Below are 26,957 nucleotides of genomic sequence, written 5' to 3' on the forward strand. Positions count from 1 at the left end.
GCTTTTATTTTTCATATAAATTACTCTTTTAAAACAGGAGAAAGAAGAGTTTGAGTGCATTTGTCTTGCTTGGTTTGTTGACTATGGGATTTGTTCTCGCCATTGCACAGTTTGCATTCAGACATACTGTAGTTCAAGATGGGATGCATGTTTGACTAGTTTTTAGTTAGAGTCATCATCAGCAAGGTTAAAAATGTAAAATGGGCATTTTGTTCTCGTCTCCCCCAACCCACGCCCCTCCTCTTCATCCTACATTCAAAACACAGTCATTGTCTCTGTCCAATCTGCAATCTCAGGGGGTGTAGATCACAGGAAGTTCCTCACAGAATTGCAGTAGTCAATGGCAACCGTCACAGGTGATCAACAGTGGCGGTGATGCACCGCTTCCCCATTCCACCTCTCTCATTCCTTCAACCCCCTTCAGATGTTCATATGTTATTGGCCAGCTCCTCAGTTTCTGTGGAGACATTACCATTGACCGCAATCTTCATGTTTTCCTCATATCCTGGGGTCATGAAGGTCAGCGTATAGGGGTAGATCTTATGACACTGCACCCGGTATAACTCTGCAATCTCCTTGGCATCTCCAAAACTACCGTCATGGAGGCTTTCTAAAGCCTCTGTGCAGATCTGCAAGAATAGATAAGAATGGTGTTCAATATACCAAGCCACAGAACAGGTGCTTTCTTAGGGCTTGCATGAATACACCTGCACCTGCTTTCATAATAACAGTATTGACAAGCTGTATGCAGCTGTATGTCTTCCTGTCCCATAAAATCCACCTGTGAGCCTTACAAAAAACTATTTATGAGAAACCAAGTACTCAAGGGCAGTGTTAAGATGGTCCGTGGCAAATTACTGGCAAAAATGTTAGTTGACTAAGCATTTTAGACTACATCCACATAAATCTGGATACATTTGAAAATTGCATTTTCATTTTTCTGTCCACACTGGTATTTTCCAAAAGGTTCTCATCCACACTGAAACGTATGAAAACTTTTAAATCCCCTTACAGCGCATGCAATAAATAAACAAACAAAAAAATATTGCTGTTCCGTGTACAGTCTTAAACGCAATTGTCCTCATGTTCCATCACCGGACAGCAACAAATATGTCATTGTTTTTGAAATATCTCCACACTACGAGAAGACGTCGTATTCAAATTAATTCACTTGGAAGAACGTTTTCGAAAAGCTCAGTTTTTGTTATCAAAAACGCTATCACAGTGTGGAAGGCAGGCCAAAACGTAGAGAAAAAGATGAGTTTTCAAACAAAAATGTCTTGTGGACGTGACCATTAGATTTTGTCAATGCTAACAAAGATGAGACGAGAAAGATGCATCATGGCAATAATGAATAATAAAATGGCAAAATATTGCCATGCAGAATGTTTTTAGGAGAAGAAAAATCTATAACAAATTTATTCAAATGATCCAGTCACAATATAGTGGGGATTTTCCAAATTTTTTAATATGTTTGAATATTTAGTTGAAGTCTGTTACAGTTTGACAATTTTGTCACAAAGGGAATTTTGATTTCTTCAATGCTAAAAAAAGAACAAGACAAAAAAGACGCATCATAACAATCATTAAACTATTTCAATTAAATACTGTTGACGGAAATAAAAAACGCACAATGTTTTTAGAATTAAAATAATTCTGTCATAATACACCGATCAGCCACAACATTAAAAATGACTTAGAGGTGAAGTGAATAACATTTATTATCTCATTACAATGGCACCTGTCAAGTGATGTGATATATTAAGCAGCAAGTGAACAGTCAGTTCTTGAATTTCATGTGTTGGAAGCAGGAAAAATGGGCAAGCGTAAGGATCTGAGCGACTTTGACAAGGGCCATATTGTGATGACTGGCTCAGAGCATCTCCAAAACGGTAGGTCTTTTGGAGTGTTCCTGGTATGCAGTGGTTAGTACCTACCAAAAGTGATCCAATGAAGAACAAACGGTGTACCAGCAACAGGGTCTGTATGCGCATCGTTTACCTGGGGAAGAAATGGCAGCAGGATGCACTATGGGAAGAAGGCAGGCCGGCGTAGGCAGTGTGATGCTCTGGGCAATGTTCTGCTGGGAAACCTTGGGTCCTGGCATTCATGTGGATGCTACTTTGACATGTACCACCTATCTAAAGATTGTTGCGGACCACATACACCCTTCGTGTCAACACTATTCCCTGATGGCAGTGGCCTCTTTCAGCAGGATAATGCACCCTGCCACACTACAAAAATTGTTCAGGAATGGTTTGAGGAACATGACAAAGAGAGTTCAAGGTGTTGACTTCCCCAGATCTCAATCTGATTGAGCATCTATGGGATGTGCTGGACCAACAAGTCCGATCCATGGAGGCCCCACCTAACAACTTACTGGACTTAAAGGATCTGCTGGATCTTGGTGCCAGATACCACAGGACACCTTCAGAGGCCTTGTGGAGTCCATGCCTCGACAGGTCAGAGCTGTTTTGGCAGCACAAGGGGGACCTACACGATATTAGGCAGGTGGTTTTAATGCTGTGGCTGATCGGTGTATATTGGGGATTTCCTCAATTGTTTTATACTGCGTGTTTGAAGAATGTTTAAATTAATAAAATGTTTAGACATTTTATAAATGTTTCAATATTTGGTTAAAGTTTAATTGGTTACAGTTTGACACAACTGTATTGATATTATAGTCAACTAAAATACGTTATTTTTGTAGTAAATTTACTAAAATGAATGATTACGACATGACAAAATATCAACAAAATTTTAAATCCGTTTTCATAAAGAGACTAAAACTATGACTAAAATAAACTAAAAATGAATACTGCTCATGTTGTCAATTCAAAATTGTGAAAAAAAAAAAAGAGCACTGAAATACTATGCTGTATCAAATTACACATGCGTCCCTGCAAAGTAAACAATGGACTCCTGTCCTGAAACGTTTTACCTCGTAAAAAAAAAAAAGTGCATTTAAAATATTTCCATTCTTTATATATTAACCAGCTAATAAAATCCCCTAAATGTCATGCACTCTCGTGTATACCTGAACACTTCTGTTGTTCAGTGATTCATCAAGTGCTGTAGCAAGTTCTACTGCTTTCTTCTGAGTTGAAGGGTCTAAGTAGAACATCATTTTGGCAGCTTTAAAATAAGGAGTAAGAGAGGTGAGAGTGCAATATGGAAAATGGATGAGTGTGAAAACATACTTTGAAGTGCGTTTATACCTGCTACTCTATGTGGGATGGAACTGGAGTGCTTCGTGAGGAAGGTCTGGTTGAAGCTCTTGGCATTACTGTCTCCAAACAGCCTGGAGATTTCCTGTCTCAGCACCATGCTCACTGATTCTACTAGGTCTTTGCTTTCAGACACTGTCAAGCAATCAATACATAGGGACACATTAGAACAGCCAATCATCAGGGAAGCGCTTGTTGACGTAATCACAGCACATGGAAGGCAAACATGTGTTATAAGCATGTTATTCAATCGATAGTGGATTTTGCAGATATGATAACTAAGGTAGTGGAAAAGGAAGATAACCAATTCATTGGCTATGGTGGACTGTAACGGGCACAGACAGAGGCTACAAGAATAAAAATTCCCAGATGGTGTATAATGCGAGACATTAAATTATAAACAAGCTCAAAACACACTGGGGACTCTTATTTTGAAGTCCTAACTGATCACCTTTATGAGCATCTAATAAACAAAAAATATATTGATGACACTTTATACTTTCAAACACCAAATATTATATTGGTAATTCGTAACAGTTTGTTCAACACTCAAATGTATTAAAACAAACTTTAAATGACATAACTTTTGGAATATATTTTCTGTTGTAACCATCTCTGTTAAGCGTTTTACAGTATGATTCAATGATGCTTCATATAATTTTATTCATGAAATGTATACAATTTTCTATGACACGCACATAAACTACCTCACAATTTTATTGAAGATCCATTTCTGCATCTGTATAAGCTTTTATTTAAATAAGTTTTTCCTAGTAAAACCTGCGCTAGACGGAGGTCTCTCACCATTGAGCTGCATCTTGCTGTTTTTCCTCAGAATCTTGCCAGAGAGTGCCATATGAAAACAATTTTCGCCAGATAAGGTTTAATGAGGAATAAGGTTTATTATTATTATGAGCATTCTGCAGTGTGCCCTTTGAGTCATCATAGCTGGATGGCCACTTCTAGGGATAGTATTCACAAGATATGAAGTTGGAGACACAGTGGTTCCATAGTCAAATTTTTCTTTGCATGCCCTTGCTTCAATTTAGAACATTTATATAATAAAAATAAAATATGCAATGAAGTTAGGATAAAAATATTAATTAATGTTGTCAAGGATAAATTAATATATATATATATATATATATATATATATATATATATATATATATATATATATAACTATAAAAGACTTTTGCTGAAAAACGATAGTTCCAAAAAGCAACTATCAGCAACGATTTATTGGTAAACCGATACAGTGCAAGAAAAGAATGTGAGCTCTTGGGAATACATGCATTTATGTACAGCCGTGGCAAAAGTATTGGCAGTGACACAAATTTTGTATTTCGCAAAGTTTTCTGCTTCAGTTGTTGTGGTGGTTTCTAGATGATTGTGCAGAGTGATCAGATGCATTTTAAATAATTGCAAACTTTAAATCACAAAAAACAAAATTTCACTGTTTTTGGCCCTGGCACAAAATGACAAGCTAACATAATTTCACTAAATCATATCAGCGGTACCTGGGAAAGTGTGAATGAGTACTAGTCAGGTGAAATCACTATAGAATTCTGATTGGATTATAAAAGCAGACTGACAGACAGAAGTGCTTCCAATCATTGCGTTCTTGTTAGCAATGGTTACCTCTAAAGAAAGATGTGCAACCATCATTGATTTGCATCAAAATGGCCTCACATGCAAGGAAATTGCTGCAAAGAATATTGCACCAGAAAGAACCATTTACCGGATCATCAAGAACTTCAAGGAGAGAGGTTCAACTGCAGTGAAGGCTTCAGGATGTCTCAGATTGTCCAGCAAGCACCAGGACCATCTCCTCCTGAGTCAGCTACGGAATTGTCTCGCTACCAGTGCAGAGCTTGCTCAGTATTGGCAGCAGGTTGGTGTGAGTGCATCTGTATGCACAGTGAGGCAAAGACTTTTGGACAATGGCCTGGTGTCAAGAAGGGCAGAAAAGAAGCCACTTCTCTCCAAGAAAAACATCAAGGACAGACTGAAATTCTGCAGGAAGTACAAGGATTGGACAGCAGAAGACTGGTGCACAGTTATTTTCTCTGATGAAGTCACCTTCTGAAAGTTTGGGACGTCTGGAAAATCAATAGTCCAGAGAAGAAAAGGTAGATGCTAGCATGAGTCCTGTGTCATGCCAACAGTGAAGCATCCTGAGACCATCCATGTGTGGTTGCTTTTCATCCAAGGGAGTGCGCGCTCTCACAATTATGCTCAAAAACACTGCCATGAATAATGGTATCAAAACATCCTGCAAGAGCAACTTCTCCCAACGATCCAGGAGCAATTTGGTGATGATAGGTGCATTTTCCAGCATGATGGAGCACCATGTCACAAGGCAAGAGTGATAATGAAGTGGCTCAGAGATCATTACATTGAAATTTTGGATCCCTGGCCAGACAACTCCCCGGATCTTAATCCCATAGAGAACCTGTGGTCAATCCTCAAAAGGCGAGTGGACAAACAGAAGCCCACAAATTGTGATCAACTCACTTGCACTAATAAGGCACGAATGTATCGCCATCAATCAGGATTTGGCCCAGAATCTGATATCCAGCATGCCAGAGCAAATTGCAGAGGTTATGAAGAACAAGGGTCAAACTGTAAATATTGACTCTTTGCATATATTGAATGTTTTTACCAATAAAAGCCATAAAAACTCTTGAATAAAATGAAATGCTTATCATTGTTTTCCAGTATACCATAGAAACATGTGAAAAAAATAATCTACAAATACTGAAGCAGCAAACTTTGTAATACTTTTGATCACGGATGTACACTGCCTAGCTCAAAAAAAAGAGCGTCACCATTTAAATTTAAATGAGCAGACACTTAAGTGCCAATGATTGGATTATTATTGCAGTGATTAATATGTTTCAGTTAGGGTTAAAATAATTGTTGCCAGCTGATGCAGTGTGTACTGTGTAGCTTCTTATTTCTTAAACAACCAGGTCTGAAGATGTATCCCGTGGTCGTGGAAAAGATGATACTGTGTTTCAGAAGGGGCAAATTATTGGCCAGCATCAAGCAAAGAAAACAATTAAAGGTGATTGCTAAAATCCCTGGAATTTGGTTAAGAACTGTCCAACACATTATAAAAAACCTGGAAGGATAGTGGTGAACCATTAGCTTCACAAAATAAATGTGGTCGGAAAACAATCTTGAATGATCGTTATAAGAGATCACTAAAACGCTTGATGTCACATTGTAAAAAATAAAATGTAGATCATAGACAGTAGAATTCAAGGCTATGTTTAATAGTGAATGTAAGAGCATTTCCACATGTACAATGCGACGAGATCTTCCAGAATTGGGACTAAACAGCTGCGTGGCCTCAAGAAAGCCACTTGTTAGTCAGGCTAATTAGAAAAAACTACTTCAATTTGTTAGGGAACATAAAGATTGGACTGTGGAAAAAGGTAACGTGGTCTGATGAGTCCAGATTTACCCAATTCCAAAGCGATGGGTGCGTTAGGGTAAGTAGGGAAGCGCATAAAGCGATGCACCAGTCATGCACAGTGCCACTGTTCAAGCCTCTGGAGGCAGTGTTATGATCTGGGTGCTTCAATTGGTCAGGTCCATTCTCAGCAAAGTTATGCAGCCATAAAATTAAGTCAGTTGACTACCTGAACATACTGAATGACCAGGTTATCCCATCAATACATTATTTCTTTCCTGATGGCACAGGCATATTCCAGGATGACAATGCCAAGATTCATCAGGCTAAAATTGTGAAAGAGTGGTTCAGGGAGCATGAGGATACATTTTCACACATTAATTCTACAGTCCTCACCTTAACCCTATTGAAAGTCTTTGGGATGTGCTGGAGAAGACTTTATGGAGAGGTTCGACTCTCTCATCATCAATACAAGCTCTCAGCCAAAAATTAATTAAACTATGGACGGAAATAAATGTTGTGACATTGCATATGGTTGTCGAAACAATGCCATGATGAGTGCGTGCCATAATCAAAGCTAAAGGCGGTCCAACGAAATATTAGAATATACAACTGTTTTTTGTTTTGGTCAGGCAGCGTATAATGTGTCTTAAAATATGGTTTGAAATGTACATAAGTTAAAATAATGAACAAACACAATCTGTTTTAACTAATAACACATATTGAATACATCATTCAAACATTCACAGTGTAGGTTGGAAAAAGTATGTGAAGACCTAGGCTAATGACATCACGATGTGTGGGTTAGAGCTACTGTGCACAGCATTCAAACATTTTGGGTTTGCTATTCACAAGAAGATCATGCCTTGCAAAAAATAGATCTCAGAAGACCTACGATCAAGAATTGTTGCTTTGTATTAAGCTTGAAAGGTTTACAAAGTTATCTAGAAGATTTTGGATATTCATCTATCCACAGTTAGAGAAATTGTTTATAAATGGAGACAATTTAGTCCTGTAGCTACTCTCCCTAGAAGTGGCCATCCAGCCAAGATGACTCAAGTCATCTTGCAGAATGCTCAATGAGATAAAAAAGAACCCTAGAGTGACAGTTAAAGATTAAAGGAATCTTTGGAATTGGTTAACATCTCTATTCATGAGTCTACTATACAGAAAACATTAAACAGGCATGGTATCCATGGCAGGACACCACAAATGAAGCACTGCTTTCCAAAAAAACACAAAAACAACATTGCTGCATGCTTGAAGTTTGCGAAAGACCACCTTGACACTCCACAATGCTACTGGGAAAATGTTTTGTGGACTGATGAAACAAAGATTGAATTGTTTGAAAAGAAAACTCCTTCTGAACCGGAAACACTTGGATGAGGATATTGACCAGTTATTAAATCCAAGGATTCACTTCCTGTTTCCACAGCACTGTGAAAGTTTAATGGGATGTGTTCAATCAAGATATAAGATTATAATTGTTTGTTTTGTTAGCTTAATAGTTTGAGTTTGTCTATACTTGTGACTTTGATGAAGATCAGATCACATTTTATGACCAATTAATGCAGAAAACCAGTTAATTCACATACTTTTTCTTGCCACTATACATCGGTCTACCTCTAATTTTGACCTGTAAGGGAAGTAGTAAAGGAACAGTAAAAAGAAAAGATGACCAAACAAGAGGCTTCAAGGGTGAGCTCACCTTCTTTAAAGAAGCGCACCAGACACTGGTGAAGCCAGGGATGGTCTGGGTCTATGGCATAAGCCCTCTTAACGGATTGCAACATTAATAAGAACTTTTCTGTAAGACAAGGAACATTACAATTATGCAACTATAAATATTTCCTATCCTATGTATATCTAAAATACAGTACGATTCTGCTGCATGAGTCATTTTCAAATACAATTACAACAACAGTAAAAATGTCAACATGTTGTACAATAAACACAATACAGACAAAAAGCTACATATCTTAAGAAAACTATCATTAGATTGCACAACTGAGATTTCCTTAAAATACAGGTTTCAGTACCTTTCCTAAAATAGATCTCAAAGGCCAGAAGGTGTGTGTCTATTTTATTCTTCACCAGGCTTTTTAAGGGTGTCAGAAACTTTACAGCTTCATCTAATGGGTTCTCCACCTGAAAAATGAAAGTGAGGGAGAATTCGGTTTGTGCAAACACAACAATAATTCTTGTCACTTGGCTCCAAATTCCCCTAGAGGTTCCTACACAAAGACACGCAAAAGTTTTAAGTCTTCCAGATCTTAGGTTCCCTTAGACTTCCCCACTTTCCCAAAACACTCCTTCAAAACAAACAAACACACACACACACACACACACACACACACACACACACACACACACCCTGGCCAGTTTCTCTGGTATGAGTTCCTCTTTAGGTCCTCCGATCTCCTCGTCATCCTCCTCCTTTTTCTTTTTCTGGTTCTTTAACTGTTTCTCTTTCTCTGCATTCTTTTTTTCTTCTTCCAACTGTGCTTTCTTCTGAGCTCGCCGCTGCTTATTCCTTAACTTTTTCAGCTCTTTGTCAGTCAGGTTCTCTTTTTGAGACAACACACACTTTAATACGGAAACGGCAATGCTTATTTGTTAAAACATAAAATGTGTAAATCACTAGAAACAGTCAACTGCATGTGCAAGATCTGTCGTTACCAGTATCAGCCTGCAGTTCCTTGCTATCATCGGTTAGTGGGTTATCGTGCAGGTTGAGGTAGATTTGGATGGCGGTGTATGAGGCTTTGAAGTAGAACGGGTGCATACGTAACACGTCCTCTAGTTTTAGCAGGTCCACGTAAGAGCGTAACGTCATCTTCCGCATGCAGTACGTATGGAAGTCAAACTGGTCATCTGTTATCTCTACAAAGTGCTGTTAGAATGTGACAGAGCCAGAGGGAAAGGAAGGAAAACAAACAGATGGAAAGCACAAAATGTGTTTGTAATGAAACACTATAAACATAAAATATTATGTCTGATACTAATGTTTAACACAGGCCATGAGATAAAGAAAAAGCAGAGAAAGACTCACCCTCTCAATCTCATGGCATTTTTTTAATGCTTCTCCACATTTGTTCATGGATTTATAGGCCAGAGCACATTCAGTCTGGAACCACATACACTGCATCTCATTTAGATTCTCTACTGCAGATGCTCTTTCCTGAGACAGAGGTACAATGTAAAATACACTCACAAATACAGTACTCTCATGTTTATTTACTTCAATGTTTGTAGGATCAAATTTGCACACAAACAAACCCTTACCCTTGTGAACTTGGCACACATTTCTTCAGCCTCTTTGATCAAGCCTGCTTTAAGCAGGTACTTGGCACATTTAGAGTTTATGAAACGGTCAGCTGTATCCAGAGCCTGAGCTTCATCCATCCAGCGAGCTGCTTCCCGAATATTCCCAGCATGCTGAGGGAGGAAAGGAGGGAACAATATAAAAGGTCAGAAAATAGAGCTGGGATGGTATTTAAATTGTGCAGGGTCTCTGATCATCAAATCACTGTATCCTGGAAATTGCGTATTACATACTCTATGTAGATCAAAACATATGCATTAATATTCCTAGTATTTTGACAAGTAATCAAACTGAACACTTACAGCACTTAACTTGTATTTGTCTGTTAACATGCAGTTTACAATTTCAGCAATATTACAAAGTGTTTTGTTATGAGAAAAGGTGTAATTTGGATACACATTGCCAATTTCTATAAGAAAGTTTAATAAAGTATGTATAATTTGCATAGAAAGAGAGATACTGGGAACCCACCTAATTATTCACATTTTCACCCAATTACTCAAAATGATTCACACTTTTAAAAGAATGGTTCACACAAACATTCTCTCATTTATTTACCCTTATGCCATCCCAGAAGTGTGACTTTCTTTCTATGGCTGAACACAAAGAAAGATTTTTTGAAGAATATTTCAGCTGTGTTGGTCATCACAATGCAAGTGAATGGGTACCAAAAGTTTGAAGCTTCATAAAGCACATAATACCAGCATAAAAGTAATCCATATGACTCCAGTGGTTAAATCTACATTTTCAAAAGTGATACAAGTGTGGGTGAGAAACAGATCAAGTCCTTTTTTACTAAAATGTCCCCTCTCTGCCATATGCTATAAATGATAAATAAATCTGGCGATGTGCATGAAGAATGTGAAATTGAATTGCCAAAAACAAAAGAATGTGAAAGATTGATAGTAAAGAATGACTTAAATATTAATATGTTTCTCTCCCACACTAATCGTATCGCTTCTGAAGATATGGATTTAACTACTGGAGTCTGTAAAGGAGCTTTAAAGTTTTGGTCACCATCCACTTGCTTTATATGGACCAACAAAACTGAGAAATTCTTCTAAAAATGAAAGAAAGTCATTCACATCTGGGATGGCATGAGGGTGAGTAAATGAGAGAATTAAAATTTTTGGGTGAACTATCCCTTTAAAAGACACTTTTCCTAACAATGTATCCTAGGCGATGCCACGACACACTATAAAAGGTATCTTTTCCATGTTGAACAGAGTTTTTGTCATAACCAACCGTGACGCTATTGAAACTGTTCCCATTTCTGTGAGGTAGCACCAGGCAGAAAGTCAACAAATACATTATGACTTTTGGTCGACTAGCCAGTTCAGAACAACTTGATTTTGGCTGAGGGTGTCACACACATAATGAATGTTGTGCTTGAGGTCTTCTCTTTGGTCAGAGCTCTGTCACACACACACCGGTTCAGAATGGCAGAGGGGAGGCATACCGGCTCATTCTGACTTTCTCTCCGGTTCCCTGTCATGTAGAGATCGGCGCAATAGCAGGAGTTACGCTGCGTTTCCACTGGCGTGATAGAAATCCGCTCATTGCCACTCGCACCATTAGGGAACAGCTTGCTCTGCATCGCAGTCAATCCCACAATCCACCTTGCGAGTGTGGCGCACAGCTTCCATAGGAATAAATTAAAAATGCTCGCTCGGTTTAGCTCACAACGCGCCAATGGAAACGTACGGTAACACGTGAACAAACCATGGGAACAGACTGAATTCGGAAACGATTTATAACTTAACTTTACTCTGTGTATTTGTGTGGTTGTTTATTTATCCCCTCAGGGTTTGCCGTAGAAAGTATATCCCCAAACGCAGCTTCAGTGAGAAAATTAGTTGCGTTCAATAAACACACTGTTCCGACTGTGATTGCTCTGATTTCTACATTTTATTGACAATTATCCAAATTTCAGTATATGAACATTGCAGTACAAATAGCTTGTCGCTGGAATCTTATCGCATCGTGTCTGGTTAGGACAATGTAAAAGAATATTTCAGCTCTGTTGGTCGTCACAATGTAAGTGAATGGGTACCAACATTTTGAAGCATCATAAAGCACATAATGGCATCATAATTGTAGATCGTAACTGCAATTAATGTACTGCAAATTGGAAAAAAACTGTTGTAAATTGGTGTGTGTGTTACATTACCTTGTATATCTTGGCTTTAACAAGGAAGAGCTCAATGAGTGTAGGTGTGCTCTCAATGCCAGCATTGATGTATTCGAGAGCCATGGTGTGCTGGCCAATCTGATCATAGTGCTGAGCCAGAAAATACTGCACCCACAGTAATGTTGTGGGCGGCTCTTCCTTGCCATCATCTACAAAAAAAAAAAAAAAAAAAAAAACTTTAATATGCTACTAATCTCTATTCAAAACAAATCAGAGGCTAACTACACCATTCATTCAAAGAGGAAAGTTTCAAAGATAGAATAGTTCAAATTATATTAAAGCAAATGACTTTAAATGGTGAACTTGAATACATGGCATAAAGAAAACAATGGCAACATACCATCTGGACAGAACATTTGGCAGCTACGTAAAGATGTTTCAAACCCAACAACTAATTCTTCAATTATTGACATCTGCAAATAAAACAAAATGTCAAACATACACATTCAGACATAAACCCTAGTCTGTATGTTCTGTATATGTTCTGGTAAGAGTATGTCATCACCTTCTCTTTGTCCTGATAGAGAGATCTTAGTGTGGTAAAGACTGGTGGACAGCCCTTACTAAAGTTAATTCTTAAATATCTATCCAGACACTCCCGAAACATATCTCCTGAAAAATACAACAAAAACAAAACAAAAAATGTCAACATTTGCGCACATTGAAGGGATGGTTCAACCAAAAATTTGAATTTTCTCGTCATTAACTCACCCTCATGCCATCCCAGATGTGTATTACTTTCGGTCTTCTGCAGAACACAAACATTAATATTTTTAGAAGTATAAGTCAGCTCTGTTGGTCGTTACCATGTAAGTGAATGGTGACCAGACCTTTGAAGCTCCAAAAAGCACATAAAGGCAGCATTAAAGGTAATCCATAAGACTCCAGTGATTAAAAAAGTCCTTTTTACTATAGATCTCCACTTTCACATTCAAAATGTGACTGAATGTGAAAGTGGAGATTTAAATTAAAAAGGACTTAAAAATGTATCTTCTTCTTGCCCACACCTATCATATCACTTCTGAAGATATGGATTACTTTTATGTGGCCTTTGTGATTTTTGGAGCTTGAAAGGTCTCGTCACCATTCATTATATGGACCTACAGTTCTGAGATATTCTTCTAAAAATCTTTGCTTGTGTTCAGCAGAAGAAAGAAAGTCTTACACATCTGGGATGAAATAAGTATGAGTAAATGAGAGAATTTTCATTTTTGGGTGAACTATGCCTTTAAGCTTTGAAGCTGATATGCTGTTACACTTGAGGGAATGTTGCATACCAGACAGGAAGCTGAGTGGTAGTCTACGAGGTACAAGGCCTTTAGGGTATTTCTCCCAGGCCTCCTCATAGATCTTCAGCTTCTCTTCTGTGCTCACTGAAAAACACACAGACACAAGCAGTTTAAAATTGCTGAGAGGTGTTAAATAATGCTACTAATGTGCATACTGTAATAACATGATAGAGGAAAGCTATGCTTTGTAGGTTGGGTTGTGTACCAGGTTTGAGGGCTTTCTCCAGGCCATGATAATAAGACCAGTTCTCAGGATTTCTCTCCTGTAGTCTTCTGTACACATCTGCTGCCTCCTCAAACCGTTCCAGATTCAACAGCAGCTCTCCTACTCATCCACAATACAAGAGAGAGAACATAAAAACATTGCATCAATGAAACTGCATCGTTCCATAGAATTAACGCTAAGAGAACCACAAACAGGAAGTCAATGTGCAAGTCAAACAAAATGACAATGAGTGAAACTGCATTAAGGGTAAAATGTAGGAATATGCAAAACTACCTATTTTCAAAATCAACTAGACAGTGGGTTGCCTGACTACTGAGATGTTGGACCATCGTGACCCATCTCTAGTACAATTTAATAGCAAAAAGTACAAGAAGAAAAAAAGGGAGAGAAATCAAACAGGTAAGAAAGAGAGAAATTAGACCAAAAGAAACAGGAAAAAAAAAAAAGACAGCAGAGAGGAGATTTGCAGTTTATTCATATTTAGGCAACTGTGTACTGTGGTGTATGAAGAATGTGTGTACCTTTGGTCTCCTCCACGGCCAGTTTATCACAGATCTGTTTCTCGTAGTTGGTGAGATGCTCCAGCGCTTCTTTCCACAGCCCTGCTTCCCTCAGGACCTGATTCTGATACAACAGCAGCTCACTGTACTCATAATCCATCTTATCAGGGGACGTCTGAAAGCACACAAACACCAATATATTAAAAATAAAAAAAAACACCTGCAGATAGAGATATACATAAATAGAACTGAAGCCCATGCACAACAAGATTTAATGTCCGTTGTCTGAATTAAAAACATTACATAAATCAGTTAGGAACCATTTAAGCATTAACCTTATTCAGCATGCCAACATGTACCTTCCTGTTGTGCTAGAAACCAATGACAGGAAGTAAGAGTCTTGTTGTGAACGCCGCAAGAACTGTGTGCTATTGTGTTGCCTGCTGACCTGCCACAACAGGTTGAAGTCCTCACATATTAATACCTCATTTACCACTACTGTTACCTCTGCCCCAGTTCTTTCTTTATCCATCACTCCAAAGACACTTAAATATACATATTTTACACCACAAACTATACTTCAACATACAGTACAGGCAACTCTTGTTTTATAAACTCTGGAACACCACAGAGGTTAGGCAACTCTTTCCACATTTTAGTTCCAAGCTAAATGAAAATATATCTCGTTATTTATGCTGGTCATGTCGGTATTTACCTGTTGTGTTTTTCTAAACTCCTCAATGATTTTGGCAGCCATCTCATAGTCCTCTAAGAGGTGATATGCGATGGCATAACCAATCCATGATGCTCGCTGGCCTGGCCGCAATTGTAGCAGCTGATATCGGGTCTCCTATAAGAGTAGACAAGATTACATACAGTCAGTTTTGCACTGGTATTAAGTTTTAAACTTTATATGTTCTCGCTTAATGCAGAGGAGAAATTGGATATATGAGGCTTAGGAACTAAAAGTCATAAAAATTATTCGATTATTGTAAGAAATATATAAAATTGAATGTTTCTTGGTTCCTGAACAAAAAGACAAAGAGAGAGAGACAAACTGAAAAGTTAGAAAGACAAAGACAACCGGCACCTAGAAAACATGAAGAGCTGCATCCATATCTTGGAAACACTACAAGCAAAGCACTTTCAACTAAATTAAGCCAAATGACTGAGCTCACACTCACCCTGTAACCCTCCAGATCTCTCATCTGGATCTGCAGCAGTGAGAGATCTCGAAGAATCTGCAAGTTGTCTTTGTCCCATTTCAATGCATTCCTGTAGCACTTAATAGCCTCATCATACTTTTTGTCAGACCTCTGGAGCAGGCCGTACACGTGCCAACCTGAAAACGTCATGTTAAGGACAGCAAAACCCATTGGACAGAGTAAAGAGTCTAAAGGGATGATTATATCAACTTCAGCAAAAACTCAGTATCAGAAAAAAATAAGTAACAGTCTTAAGTTATGAACCTCTCTAGAATTATTAAGCTAAACACAGGGTTCCCAAACTCACTCACCCACTACACACACACACACACACACACACACACACACAGATATAAATTCAGAGTTATTCTGACACATGGATTTGTGAAAGAACTGACAATTGTTTTTTTTTATAAAAATAAAAAACATTTATTATTCAAAAAAATATTTTAGTGTGGAGCATAACTAGAGAAATGTATATTAATAATTTAAATGTCAATAACTTTTCCATGACTTTAAAGATTTTGAAATTTCCTGACATCCCCAGGTTTTTAAAGATCATGGGAACCCTGAAAACAGCAGAGAACAAAAAGGAGACAATTTTCTTTTTCTGCATATCAAACAAAAAACACTAGGATGTGCTTTGACTGGCAGTAAGAACATTGCACTGTGTTTGGCTCTCTAAAGAGTTGGTGGTATCTCTAAATATCAGAGCGTGTGAGGAGTGTGATAACAGACATATGTCAGGGAAACTAATCTGTGTTTTGAACTGCCTCTGTGCCCACCTCACTGTAGCCTGTTGTTGGAATAGGCACCTGTCACAATTAGTTTGCGAATCACAGTTTAAACGCTACCTCATCTCTGATAAACCACTCTGTTTAAAATCTTGGACCTAATACAGCCATCAACACCAGATATTTGCCAGTGTAGAAGCACATACATATTAATGTGGTCACACGCAAAATGTAGCGCATTCTTTTTGGATCAGAAAGCAAGCGCCTTGTGAGTGGCCAAGTGCCTAGTGAAATTCTGATCACTCCGCTCACATGCTCTGCTACAGTCAGACAGGGTAGGAATCTTGCCGAGGGTCCACAACCTCCATCGGCAGTGACAGGCTTCATACTGAGAACAAAACTGAAGCGTTAACTCTGCTGCCAAACACACAAGCACACAAACTCATTTCAACTGTTAAAAATACAGACCATTATCGTATTCTTCTCTGCTTTGAATACTGGACAAGCTTCATTGTGCATAGAAAATGTCAGTCTATAAGCTTTCAATTGCTTGCGTTTGTCACAAAATTTTAAGGATACAGACATGGCTCTTCAGGTCGTTTCTGAGGCCTCTTCGGACAAGTTCATAGGCTTCTTCTTTCTTTCCCAGGCAGTTGAGCGTCAGTCCTTTCATCGACAGGGTCTCTGCAAAGATCACAACCTTTAACCTTGTGCCCATTAACCCCACACAAACTGTCATGGTGCAAGTAAACAAATCCCTGTGACTTTCTCTCAGGAATGTGCAATCATAAGTCTCATTAATGCAATCAATCAATACCAGAGCTCAGTTGGTAATCTCTTATGCTAAAACTGCAGTGAAGAGATGCAATTCTATATGGCAAGTCTGGTTGCATGAAATATTGATGATATCAGTTAATCTCATTTTGAGATTATCGTCATTGTATTGCATCATAGTATAATTATATTGTATCTATTGATCTACAGATGCAAGAAAAATTATGTGAACCCTTTGGAATGAGCAGTTTTCTGCATTAATTGGTCATAAAATTTGACAAAGTATAGACAAAGCACAATGTGCTTAAGCTAACATCACACAAACAATTATCATCTTTCATGTCTTTATTGAACATATCCCATTAAACATTCACAGTGCTGTGGAAAAAGTAAGTGAACCCTTCATTTAATAACTGGTCGATGCTCATATGGCAGAAATAACCTCAAACTAGCTTTTCCGGTAGATGCGGATTAGGCCTGCACAAAGTTCAGAAGGTATTTTTGGGCCATTCTTCCTTACAGAACCGTTTCAGCTCAGTCATATTCTTAGCTGTGAATGGCTCTCTTGAGGTCATGCCACAGCATCTCTATTGGGTTAAGTAATTTTCCTGCTGCATCACCCAACTTCTACTGAGCTTCAGCTGGTGCACAGCCACCCTAACATTATCCTAAAGGATATTTTGACAAACTTGGGAATTCATTTTTCCCCTCGATGAAGGCAAGCGTTCCAGGCCAGTTAAGCAGACCCAAATCATGAGGCTCCCTCCACCGTACTTTACAGCTGGGATGATGTTTTAATGTTGGCATGCAGTGCCATTTTTACACCATAAATATTACAGCATGTTCATCCCAAACAATTCAACAGTCCACAAAAATTTTTCGTAGTAGCGTGACAAGGTGGTCTACTGCATGCCTGAAGTTTGCCAAAATGCTTTTGTTGAAAGCAGAGCTTCCTTAGTGGACAGAACACCATGCCTGAATAATGTTTTCCATATAGTAGACTTATGAACAGAAAGGTTAACCAGTTCCAATGATTGTTTCAAGTTTCTATTTACAGTTGAAGTCAAAGGTTTACATACACCTAAGCCAAATACATTTAAACTCAGTTGTTCACAATTCCTGACATTTAATCATAGATGACATTCCCTGTCTTAGGTCAGTTAAGATCATTACTTTATATTACGAATGTGAAATGTCAGAATAATAGTAGAGAGAATTATTTATTTCAGCTTTTATTTCTTTCATCACATTCCCAGTAGGTCAGCAGTTTACATACACTTTGTTAATATTTAGTAGCATTGCTTTTAAATTGTTTAACCTGCGTCAAACGTTTTGGGTAGCCTTCCACAAGCTTCTCGCAATAAATAGCTGGAATTGTGGCCCATTTCTCCAGACAGAACTGCTGCAAATGAGTCAGGTTTGTAAGCCTCCTTGCTCGCACATGCTTTTTCAGTTCTACCCACAAATCGGATCAAATCAGATCGGTTGGAGGTCAGGGCTTTGTGATGGCCACTCCAATACCTTGACTTTGTTGCCCTTCAGCCATTTTGACACAACTTTGGGAGGTATGCTTGGGGTCATTGTCCATTTGGAAGACCCATTTGCGACTGAGCTTTAACTTCCTGGCTGATGTCTTGAGATGTTGCTTCAATATTTCCAAATACTTTTCCTTCCTCATGATGCCATCCATTTAGTGAAGTGCACCAGTCCCTCCTGCAGCAAAGTACCCTCACAACATGATGCTGCCACCCCAATGCTCCCCAGTTGGAATGGTGTTCTTCGGCTTGCAAACCTCACCCCATGTCCTCCAAACATAACGATGGTCATTATGGCCAAACAGTTAAACTTTTGTTTCATCAGACCAGAGGACATTTCTCCAAAAAGTAACATCTTTGTCCCCATGTGCACTTGCAAACTATAATCTGGCTTTTTAAGTTGGTTTTGGAGCAGTGGCTTCTTCCTTGATGAGCAGCCTTTCAGGTTATGTAGCCAGGTCTCGTTTTACTGTGGATATAGATACAGCTGAAGTCAGAAGTTTAAATATACTTAGATTTAAGTGTCTAAAACAAATGTTTTAACCTCTCCACAGATTTCATATTAGCATACTATAGTTTTGGCAAGTCGTTTAGAACATATACTTTGTGCATGACACATTTTTACAACAACTGTTTACAGACAGATGGTTTCACTTTTAATTGACTACCACAATTACAGTGGGTCAGAGGTTTACATACACCAAGTTAACTGTGCCTTTAAGCAGCTTGGAAATTTCAGAAAATGATGTCAAGCCTTTAGGCAGTTAGCTTCTGATAGGCTAATTGGAGTCAATTGGAGGTGTACCTGTGGATGTATTTTAAGGCCTACCTTCAAACTCAGTGCCTCTATGCTTGACATCATGGGAAAATTCAAAGAAATCAACCAAGACCACAGAAAAAAAATTGTGGACCTACACAATCTGGTTTATCCTTGGGAGCAATTTCGAAATGCCTGAAGATACCACGTTCATCTGTACAAACAACAGTACGTATAGTATAAACACCATGGGACCACGCAGCCATCATACCGCTCAGAAAGGATACACATTCGTCTCCTAGAGATGAATGTTGTTTGGTGCGAAAGTGCAATTCTATACCAGAACACCACCAAAGGACCTTGTGAAGATGCTGGAGGAAACAGGTAGAAGTGTATCTATATCCACAGTAAAACGATATATCGACATAACCTGAAAGGCTGCTTAGTAATGACCATCGCTATGTTTGGAGGAAAAGGGTAAGACTTGCAAGCCGAAGAACACCATCTCAACAGTGAAGCATGGGGGTGGCAGCATTATATTGTGGGGGTACTTTCCTACAGGAGGGACTGGTGCACTTCACAAAATAGATGGCATCATGAGGATGGAACATTATGTGGATATATAGAAGCAACACCTTATGGAAATTAAAGCTTGGTCGCAAATGGGTCTTCCAAAGACCAGGTTTTGGAGTGGCCATCACAAAGCCCTGACCTCAATCCAATAGAAAATTAATGGGCAGATCTGAACAAGCATGTGTAAGCAAAGAGGGCTACAAACATGAATCCGTTACACCAGTTCTATCTGGAGGAATGGGCCAAGATTCCAGAAATGTATTGTGAGAAGCTTGTGGAAGGCTACCCAAAACGTTTGACCCAAGTTAAACAATGCTACAAAATACTAACAAAAGTGTATGTAAACTTCTGACCCACTGGGAATGTGATGAAATAAATACAAGCTGAAAGAAAAAATTCTCTCTACTATTATTCTGACATTTCACATTCTTAAAATAGTGATCTTAACTGACCTAAGATAGAGAATGTTTTCTATGATTAAATGAATTGTGAAAAACTGGAGTTTAAATGCATTTGGCTAAGGCATACGTAAACTGCTGATGCAAATCTGGTGCAGTCCATGAGGAGGAGATGCACTGCAGTACTTAATGCAGCTTGTGGCCACACCAGATACAGACTGTTTTGATTTTGACTGCCCCTTTGTTCAGGGACATTAATTCAGTTTCTGTTAATCACATGTCTGTGAAACTTGTTCAGTTTATGTCTTAGTTGTTGAATCTTTTTATGTTCGTACAAATATTTACACATGTTAAGTTTGCTGAAAATAAAAGCATCTGAAATTGACATTTCTCTTTTTGCTGAGTTTACATCCACAGGTACACCTCCAACTGACTCCAATCAGAAGCTAATTGCCTAAAGGCTTGACATCATTTTCTGGAATTTTCCAAGCTCCTTAAAGGCACAGTTAACTTGGTTCATGTAAACTTCTGACCCACTGGAATTGTGAAATGGTCAATTAAAAGTTAAACAATCTGTCTGTAAACAGTTGTTGGAAAAATGACTCATGTCATGCACAAAGTAGATGTCCTAAACAACTTGCCAAAACGATAGTTTGCTAATATGAAATTTGTGGAGTGGTTAAAAAATTGGTTTTAATGACTTAAACCTAAGTGTATGTAAACTTCAAACTTCAAATCTATCGATCTATCTATTGAACACTTTATGGTGGGTGTCTTACCTCCATGCTCTGAGAATTTGGTATTGGAGAGAATCTGTTTGCAGAATTTCAGCCCATTTCTGTACTGCTTGTGTTCATAACATCTCTGAGGACATAAGTAAAAAAAAAAAGCTTAGTTAATTAACAAAACATGCATTCTATAACAAGTGTAACATGTAGGCCAATTTCTCAACTTTACCATTAAATGCTTTCACTGGCCTAGTGAGATTTTCCCATTTTAATTGTTGATGCTTTCAGAGACAATCCATGAACATGCACACATACGCACACAGACAATCTCCTGTAAATTATGGTAATTCACTCTGAGTAGTTCTATTTGGAGCAGTGTTGAGCTACTGTTTCCCTCTTTATTACACATCTCTCTGATCAGCTACCATGTGGTGAGAACACTGAGATCAACCCATTCTGTCAACAAATCTGGAATCAGCATTTCCCATTCAATCTATACAGAAATACCATATCAGTGATTACAGATCAGTTTTATGCACCACCTTTCTAACTCAAAAATTGAGGTTTATGAAACTGTGAAGGGGCCTATTACCATACTTTATACCCTGCAACAAATGTATTGCTGGTAGCTGCGTGTAAAAGGATATTAAAATTCTAAATGTGTAAATATTAGCCTATTACGATTGCTCATGACACTGCAAATCATTCAGTTTAGCTAACTAATTCAAGTATTCTTTTAAACACATAAGCAATTATATTAAATAGGGCCTGTACTTCGTACGCTGTTTATCATCCGAGATATGACGTTTGCCAGATCTGCTAATCGCAACTGATTGGCAACAAAAAAGTGCAAAGCCTATGACCACATTTACGCCATTAAGCAATTCAGATTTTTTTTCACAGAGAACTAGCACAAACTGGATCTTGTTGAGTGTATGTTAACAGCAAAATTACAACCCCTGGCAAAAAATTTGGAATCACCACACATAGAGGATGTTCACCCAGCTTTTATACTTTGTAGCAAATAAACAAGATATGACACAAAACAATTTTGTTTAATAGCTGAACATCCTGGCTTCGTGAAACATCCCTCAAACAAATTAAATTACATTATTTTAATTAGTGGCATATTTTTATTCCAGATCAAAATGAGGAAAAAAATATGAAATCATAAATTGACTTAAATTTTTTTTATAAATCATATTTAGTACTTTGTTGCTCCTCCTCTGGCTTTAATGACAGCCTGAATTTGAGGCATGGACTAAACTAATTAAAAACAATATTCTCCATCTAGTTGGTTCCAACTTTCTCGAATAGCGGTTGACAGATCAGCTTTGCAGGATGGAGCCTTGTCATGGACCATTTTTTTCAATTTTCCCTATACATTTTCAATCAGATTGAGATTCAGACTGTTTGCTGGTCATGCCATTGAGTTGATTTGCCTTTCCTGAAGAAAAGCTCTAACACTCTGTGGTAAGATGCATTGTCAGCCTGAAAAATTACTTAATCACCAAACCTATTTTCTATTGCTGGGAGGAGAAAACAGTCCAGAATTTCATTGTACACCTGTGCATTCACTGTTGAAGTAATGATTGCCATCTCCACTGGTCCTTTACCTGGCATACAATCCCATATCATAAATGACTGGGGATTGTTTTCTTCAGGCAGTCATCTTTATAGGTTTCATTAGAACGGCACCAGACAAAAGTTCCAGCATCTTTGCCTTGGCAAATGCAGATTTGTGATTCATCAATGAATATCACTTTCATCCAGTCATCCACACTCCATGATTGCTTCTCTTTAGCCCACTGTAGCCTTGTTTTCTTCTGTTTAGGTGTTCGTGCTGGTTTTTGTTCAGCTTTTCTATATGTAAATCCCATTTCATTCAGCCTATTTCTTACAGTTCTCTCACAAACTGCAGACTAATTTGCATTTTTAGACTTGTGTCTGTATTTGTTTTAGAAATGCAAATGTCTACCTCCCCTGGAGTCGCGAGTTCAAATCCAGTGTGTGCCTAGTGATTCCAGCAAGGTCTCCTAAGAAACAAAATTGGCTCAGTTGCTAGAGAGGGTAGAGTCACATGGGGTAACCTTGTAGTCGCAATTAGAGGTTCTCGCTCTCAATAGGGCATGTGGTAAGTTTTGCGTGGATCGCAGAGAATAGCATGAGCCTCCACATGTTGTGAGACTCCACGGTGTCATGCACAACATGCCAGATGATAAGATGCACGAATTGACCGTCTCAGAAGCGGAGGCAACTGAGACTTGTAATCAGCCACCCGGATTGAGGCGAGTCACCGCATCACCATGAGGACCTACTAAGTAGTGGGAATTGGGAATTACAAATTGGTCGAAAAAGGGGATAACATTTTATAAATAGTTGCTACTACCTAGCTATATCGGTGTTACCCATTTATCTGCGCCAAAAGTTGCTTTTTGGAACTATCGGTTATCTTAAAAAATTGACACCAGTGTTTCCCCTATATGTATTTTGCAGCGCCGCTGCTGAATTATGAGGGCCACTCTTGGGATTTCTCATGGTTCATTTAATATTCCTGACATCAAGCATTGAAAATGGGTACTGTAGTTCAAATTCAAAATATTGGAGAGAGATGCCTCCCTCGGCACTTCCTCCCCAGACTCGAAGCTCATGCGGGTTGCAAGGTTGAGGGCACGCAACAGGAACAAGCAAACTGACAATGGCAAGCGACGAGCCTTACACTGCAAGTTGATCAGCAAATGTACACTTTGCAATGTTTTTATTGTTTGCAAATTATAAACAAGCTCATGTGGATTTTTTCACATCTCGGTCAATGATTACGTTATTGACTTATCGTTCGATATATGGACATGACCTCGATCAATTTTGCTGACATTGATATTGCACACTGTGTTTACATGCATGTTTGTTTACATAAGAATGAATGTCACCAACATTTTAATCAGTCGTGCGGTTTCTGTCCGCTCTTTTTTTCCTCAAGAGGCGGGTCTCAGGAAGCTCCTCCACACACACAGCGGACAGTGATAGATGAAGATTACGTGACTCGACATTAATGCTCATCTCCGTGTCCAGGACAAGTGGAATTTTTAAACGGGCAAGTTAAAGAGAATTTTACTTCCCTGACCAGACAAGTACCCTGATTAAAATCTTAATAACGAATGTTAGCTCAATAGCGTGGGATTGCGCACAATTTTAATAATTCCCACATGTTTCACTTTCAAAATGCTGGGAATTCCCTCTATCCCCTTCACTTGTGGTGCAGCGTTCAGCAGCTGGTGAGAGAAAGTATCTACTGAACTTTATTTCACATACAGTATATAAACTGGTATATTCAATTTTCAATCAGATTGAGATTCAGACTGTTTGCTGGTCATGCCACTGAGTTGATTTGCCTTTCCTGAAGACAAGCTCTAACACTCTGTGGCAAGATGCATTGTCAGCCTGAAAAATTACTTCATCACCAAACCTATTTTCTATTGCTGGGATGAGAAAACAGTCCAGAATTTCATTGTACACCTGTGCATTGACTGTTGAAGTAATGATTGCCACCTGTTAATTGGACATGCAAATGGTGTTGTAGCACGTCTCTACATGCGAGCGATGCAATAAAACTATTGCTCTTGTTTATAATCAACAAAGCTGTCTTCAACGCAAGCGCATGACATTGTAGAGATCTCATTTTGTCGTGTGACATCTTGGAACTCCCTCGATCATGATACAGCAAGGCAGAAATTGCAAAAAGGCTTTGTGTAATAATACCATCTGTAGAGTGAAGAGAAATGCTTAAAACAGACTTATGCACCCATTACCTCTCTCATCTTTCTAGAGCTCCATCTAATGAATGTATCCAAGGTATTTTCTCTTCCATGTATCAGTCAATTTGAATAAGTATATCAATATACATTATAATAATACTTATTATACTTACACCATAACATAAATAAATTATACACAATGAAAACATTTTATCAATCTTTAATATGCATTGTGTTTTGAATATACAACATAAGTTATTTAGCAGCAAGTTTCTCTTAGGATTTCATCTGTTAACATTTTCAATGCATTTTGTCAATATCAAACAGCCATTTTTAATGCAACTGGTGAGAATTAACTTTTTTTTAGTAACTAACATTAACTATGATTGATAAATGCAGTAAAATATTGTTCATTGTTAGTTCATGATATCTAATGCATTATTTAATGTTAAATGTTATTGTAAAGTGTTACCAAAAATTGTCTGACTTTTGAGACGTTAGGGAGAAAAATTGTTTCAGTCCCAAACCACTGAATGAGAGGGGCCTTCCCGACTTTAATTAATTTTTTTGACATTTCAATGTCTGAATATTCTTAAGAATTAAAAGTTCATTGCTATTTGAAAGGATGCCACTGATTTGATTATATACTGTAATGGCATAAAATGGTATAAAATGACAATAATATCATTTATCGCAATTATGTCTTGGACAACATATCATCCAGCAAAAGTAGTTATCATGACAGGCCTAAATGTTTGCTAGTATTGCTGGCTTCCATGGATGCAGCTCACTAAGTTTGTCCACTAACTTGTTTCAAATCTGGCAACCCAGGGTGTCAAATACAATTGGGAAATGGCCAGTGGCCGGGATCACACAGGCCAAAACACAAACAGAAATTCCCGCAGGAAAGGGCATGTCAAAGTATAATACTAGCTGTAGCATTGTTTTCGGAGAAGCCAGTATTTCCACTTGGCACGTTTCCTAAATCTCTGATAACATATTATGATAATTGTATGCTTTAGTACAGTAAATATATGACATATTGCTCCTTTAACATCTAATAAATACATTTTAGAAATGATCAGCCGATAAATATATTTACTATAAATAGTAAATCCATAGAAACTGATCATTTTGCAGTGGTCTCTTAATTTTTTCCAGAGCTGTATATGCATTCAGTGAATAATACAGCAATTTTTGGTTTTTAAAAAGTGGAATGACAATTGTAGAGCACTGCCTGGCTGTTCATGTCTGTGTAGTTCATGTCTGTGTAGGCCCATCCTCCTGTCAGTGTGAACTCTCATGCAATAGCCAACTAGCCAGAATAGGGGATAGCGCTGATCAAACTTAATTCAACTTTGCTTTGTGAAAGAAGCATGTAAAGAGGCTTAATTGAGTGCTATGAAACTGATTTAAGTTCATGAACTGCTTACAGAATCACAGTTATTTGCCAAAAGGCCTGATTACCTAAATATCATATTAACTTAAATTAGCTATTCATCATTTATCAGATTGGTGAAGAGACTACGGTTTTACAACACATTGCAAGGGAATAAACATGGCAAGTGTTTGCAGGTTTTAAATTGAGCATCACACAACTTCCAGGGTTTCCTTCAACAGCAAACACCAGACAAACTCCTCCCATCTAAACTACTAATTCTGTAAACAACAAAAACTCTAGCTTTAACCGGTGAAGTGGTGAACCTTTGTGGATCTTTAAAAGTGGCGTGATGGATTACAGGCCATGAGTCTGACTTCAGTCCCTGACATGCTACATGCAGAATCACATCTGATTCACACGGTTTCACCATGTAAACGTAGCAATATGTCTATTACCATTCAAATAAAATGAGCAAATACTACATGACAGCCTCAAACATTCAGCAATGTATCTAAATGTTAAGCTACATAAGCACACTGACAGCTAGCAGCTAACCAGCTAACCTCCATTTGACAGAAAGACACTGTTGGTGGTTCAGTTCGGTCCAAGCATTAACTTTGGTTCTCAAACACACTCATGAAGGTAGAAAGCAGGCCTTCTTTGGCTGATAAATGTTGCAGGGAAGCATTAGCACTCACCAGGATCCTCTTAAAGAGAGCGTTTTCTTTGGGTGGCAGAGGGACGGTCGGCATCCTTTCCGCTTTCTTTATCAGCACATGTGAAATGAGTGCGGGTGTGAGTGGCAGCCCCTACACTGGTTTTTACCCCCTTGATCTCGGAGTCTTCGCTCGGCTCAATTTGGTGCCCAACACGGACCTACTAACCCAGCCCTCACGTGGTGTCAGAAAAGCCCCCTTTGAGCCCAAAATGGCCGATTC

The 26,957-nt window shown here is 38.4% G+C and overlaps 1 protein-coding gene across 2 annotated transcripts; it reads right to left on the reverse strand.

Annotated features, from left to right (window-relative positions):
- Positions 1 to 26,957, reverse strand: LOC127643728 (N-alpha-acetyltransferase 15, NatA auxiliary subunit-like). 2 transcript variants are annotated; one of them, XM_052126567.1, is made up of 21 exons: positions 26,718 to 26,781; positions 20,935 to 21,019; positions 18,211 to 18,896; positions 16,698 to 16,802; positions 15,364 to 15,521; positions 14,895 to 15,029; positions 14,201 to 14,354; positions 13,659 to 13,778; positions 13,442 to 13,537; positions 12,670 to 12,776; positions 12,505 to 12,577; positions 12,144 to 12,313; positions 9,934 to 10,086; positions 9,701 to 9,829; positions 9,328 to 9,541; positions 9,022 to 9,215; positions 8,688 to 8,796; positions 8,357 to 8,455; positions 3,219 to 3,362; positions 3,038 to 3,135; positions 1 to 629 (listed from the first exon to the last, which is right to left on the reverse strand). In XM_052126567.1, exons 3-21 carry the CDS (start codon positions 18,275 to 18,277, stop codon positions 429 to 431), a joined length of 2,526 nt encoding a protein of 841 aa, XP_051982527.1. In that variant the 5' UTR covers positions 18,278 to 18,896; positions 20,935 to 21,019; positions 26,718 to 26,781; the 3' UTR covers positions 1 to 428. The 2 variants fall into 2 exon arrangements, with proteins under 2 accessions (XP_051982527.1, XP_051982526.1); XM_052126566.1 differs by lacking the exon at positions 18,211 to 18,896 and having other exon boundaries at positions 26,718 to 26,957.

Source organism: Xyrauchen texanus, chromosome 5 (genome assembly GCF_025860055.1).
Source record: "Xyrauchen texanus isolate HMW12.3.18 chromosome 5, RBS_HiC_50CHRs, whole genome shotgun sequence".
NCBI lineage: Eukaryota > Metazoa > Chordata > Actinopteri > Cypriniformes > Catostomidae > Xyrauchen > Xyrauchen texanus.

Coding starts and splice junctions, on each gene's coding strand:
- LOC127643728 (XM_052126566.1), bottom strand. CDS start 26,771: ATGCCGACCGTCCCTCTGCCACCCAAAGAAAACGCTCTCTTTAAGAGG. Junction 8,797..9,021: donor TACCAGAGAAACTGGCCAGG/GTGTGTGTGTGT, acceptor TTCATTTTTCAG/GTGGAGAACCCATTAGATGA. Junction 630..3,037: donor TGAACAACAGAAGTGTTCAG/GTATACACGAGA, acceptor CTATTCTTGCAG/ATCTGCACAGAGGCTTTAGA.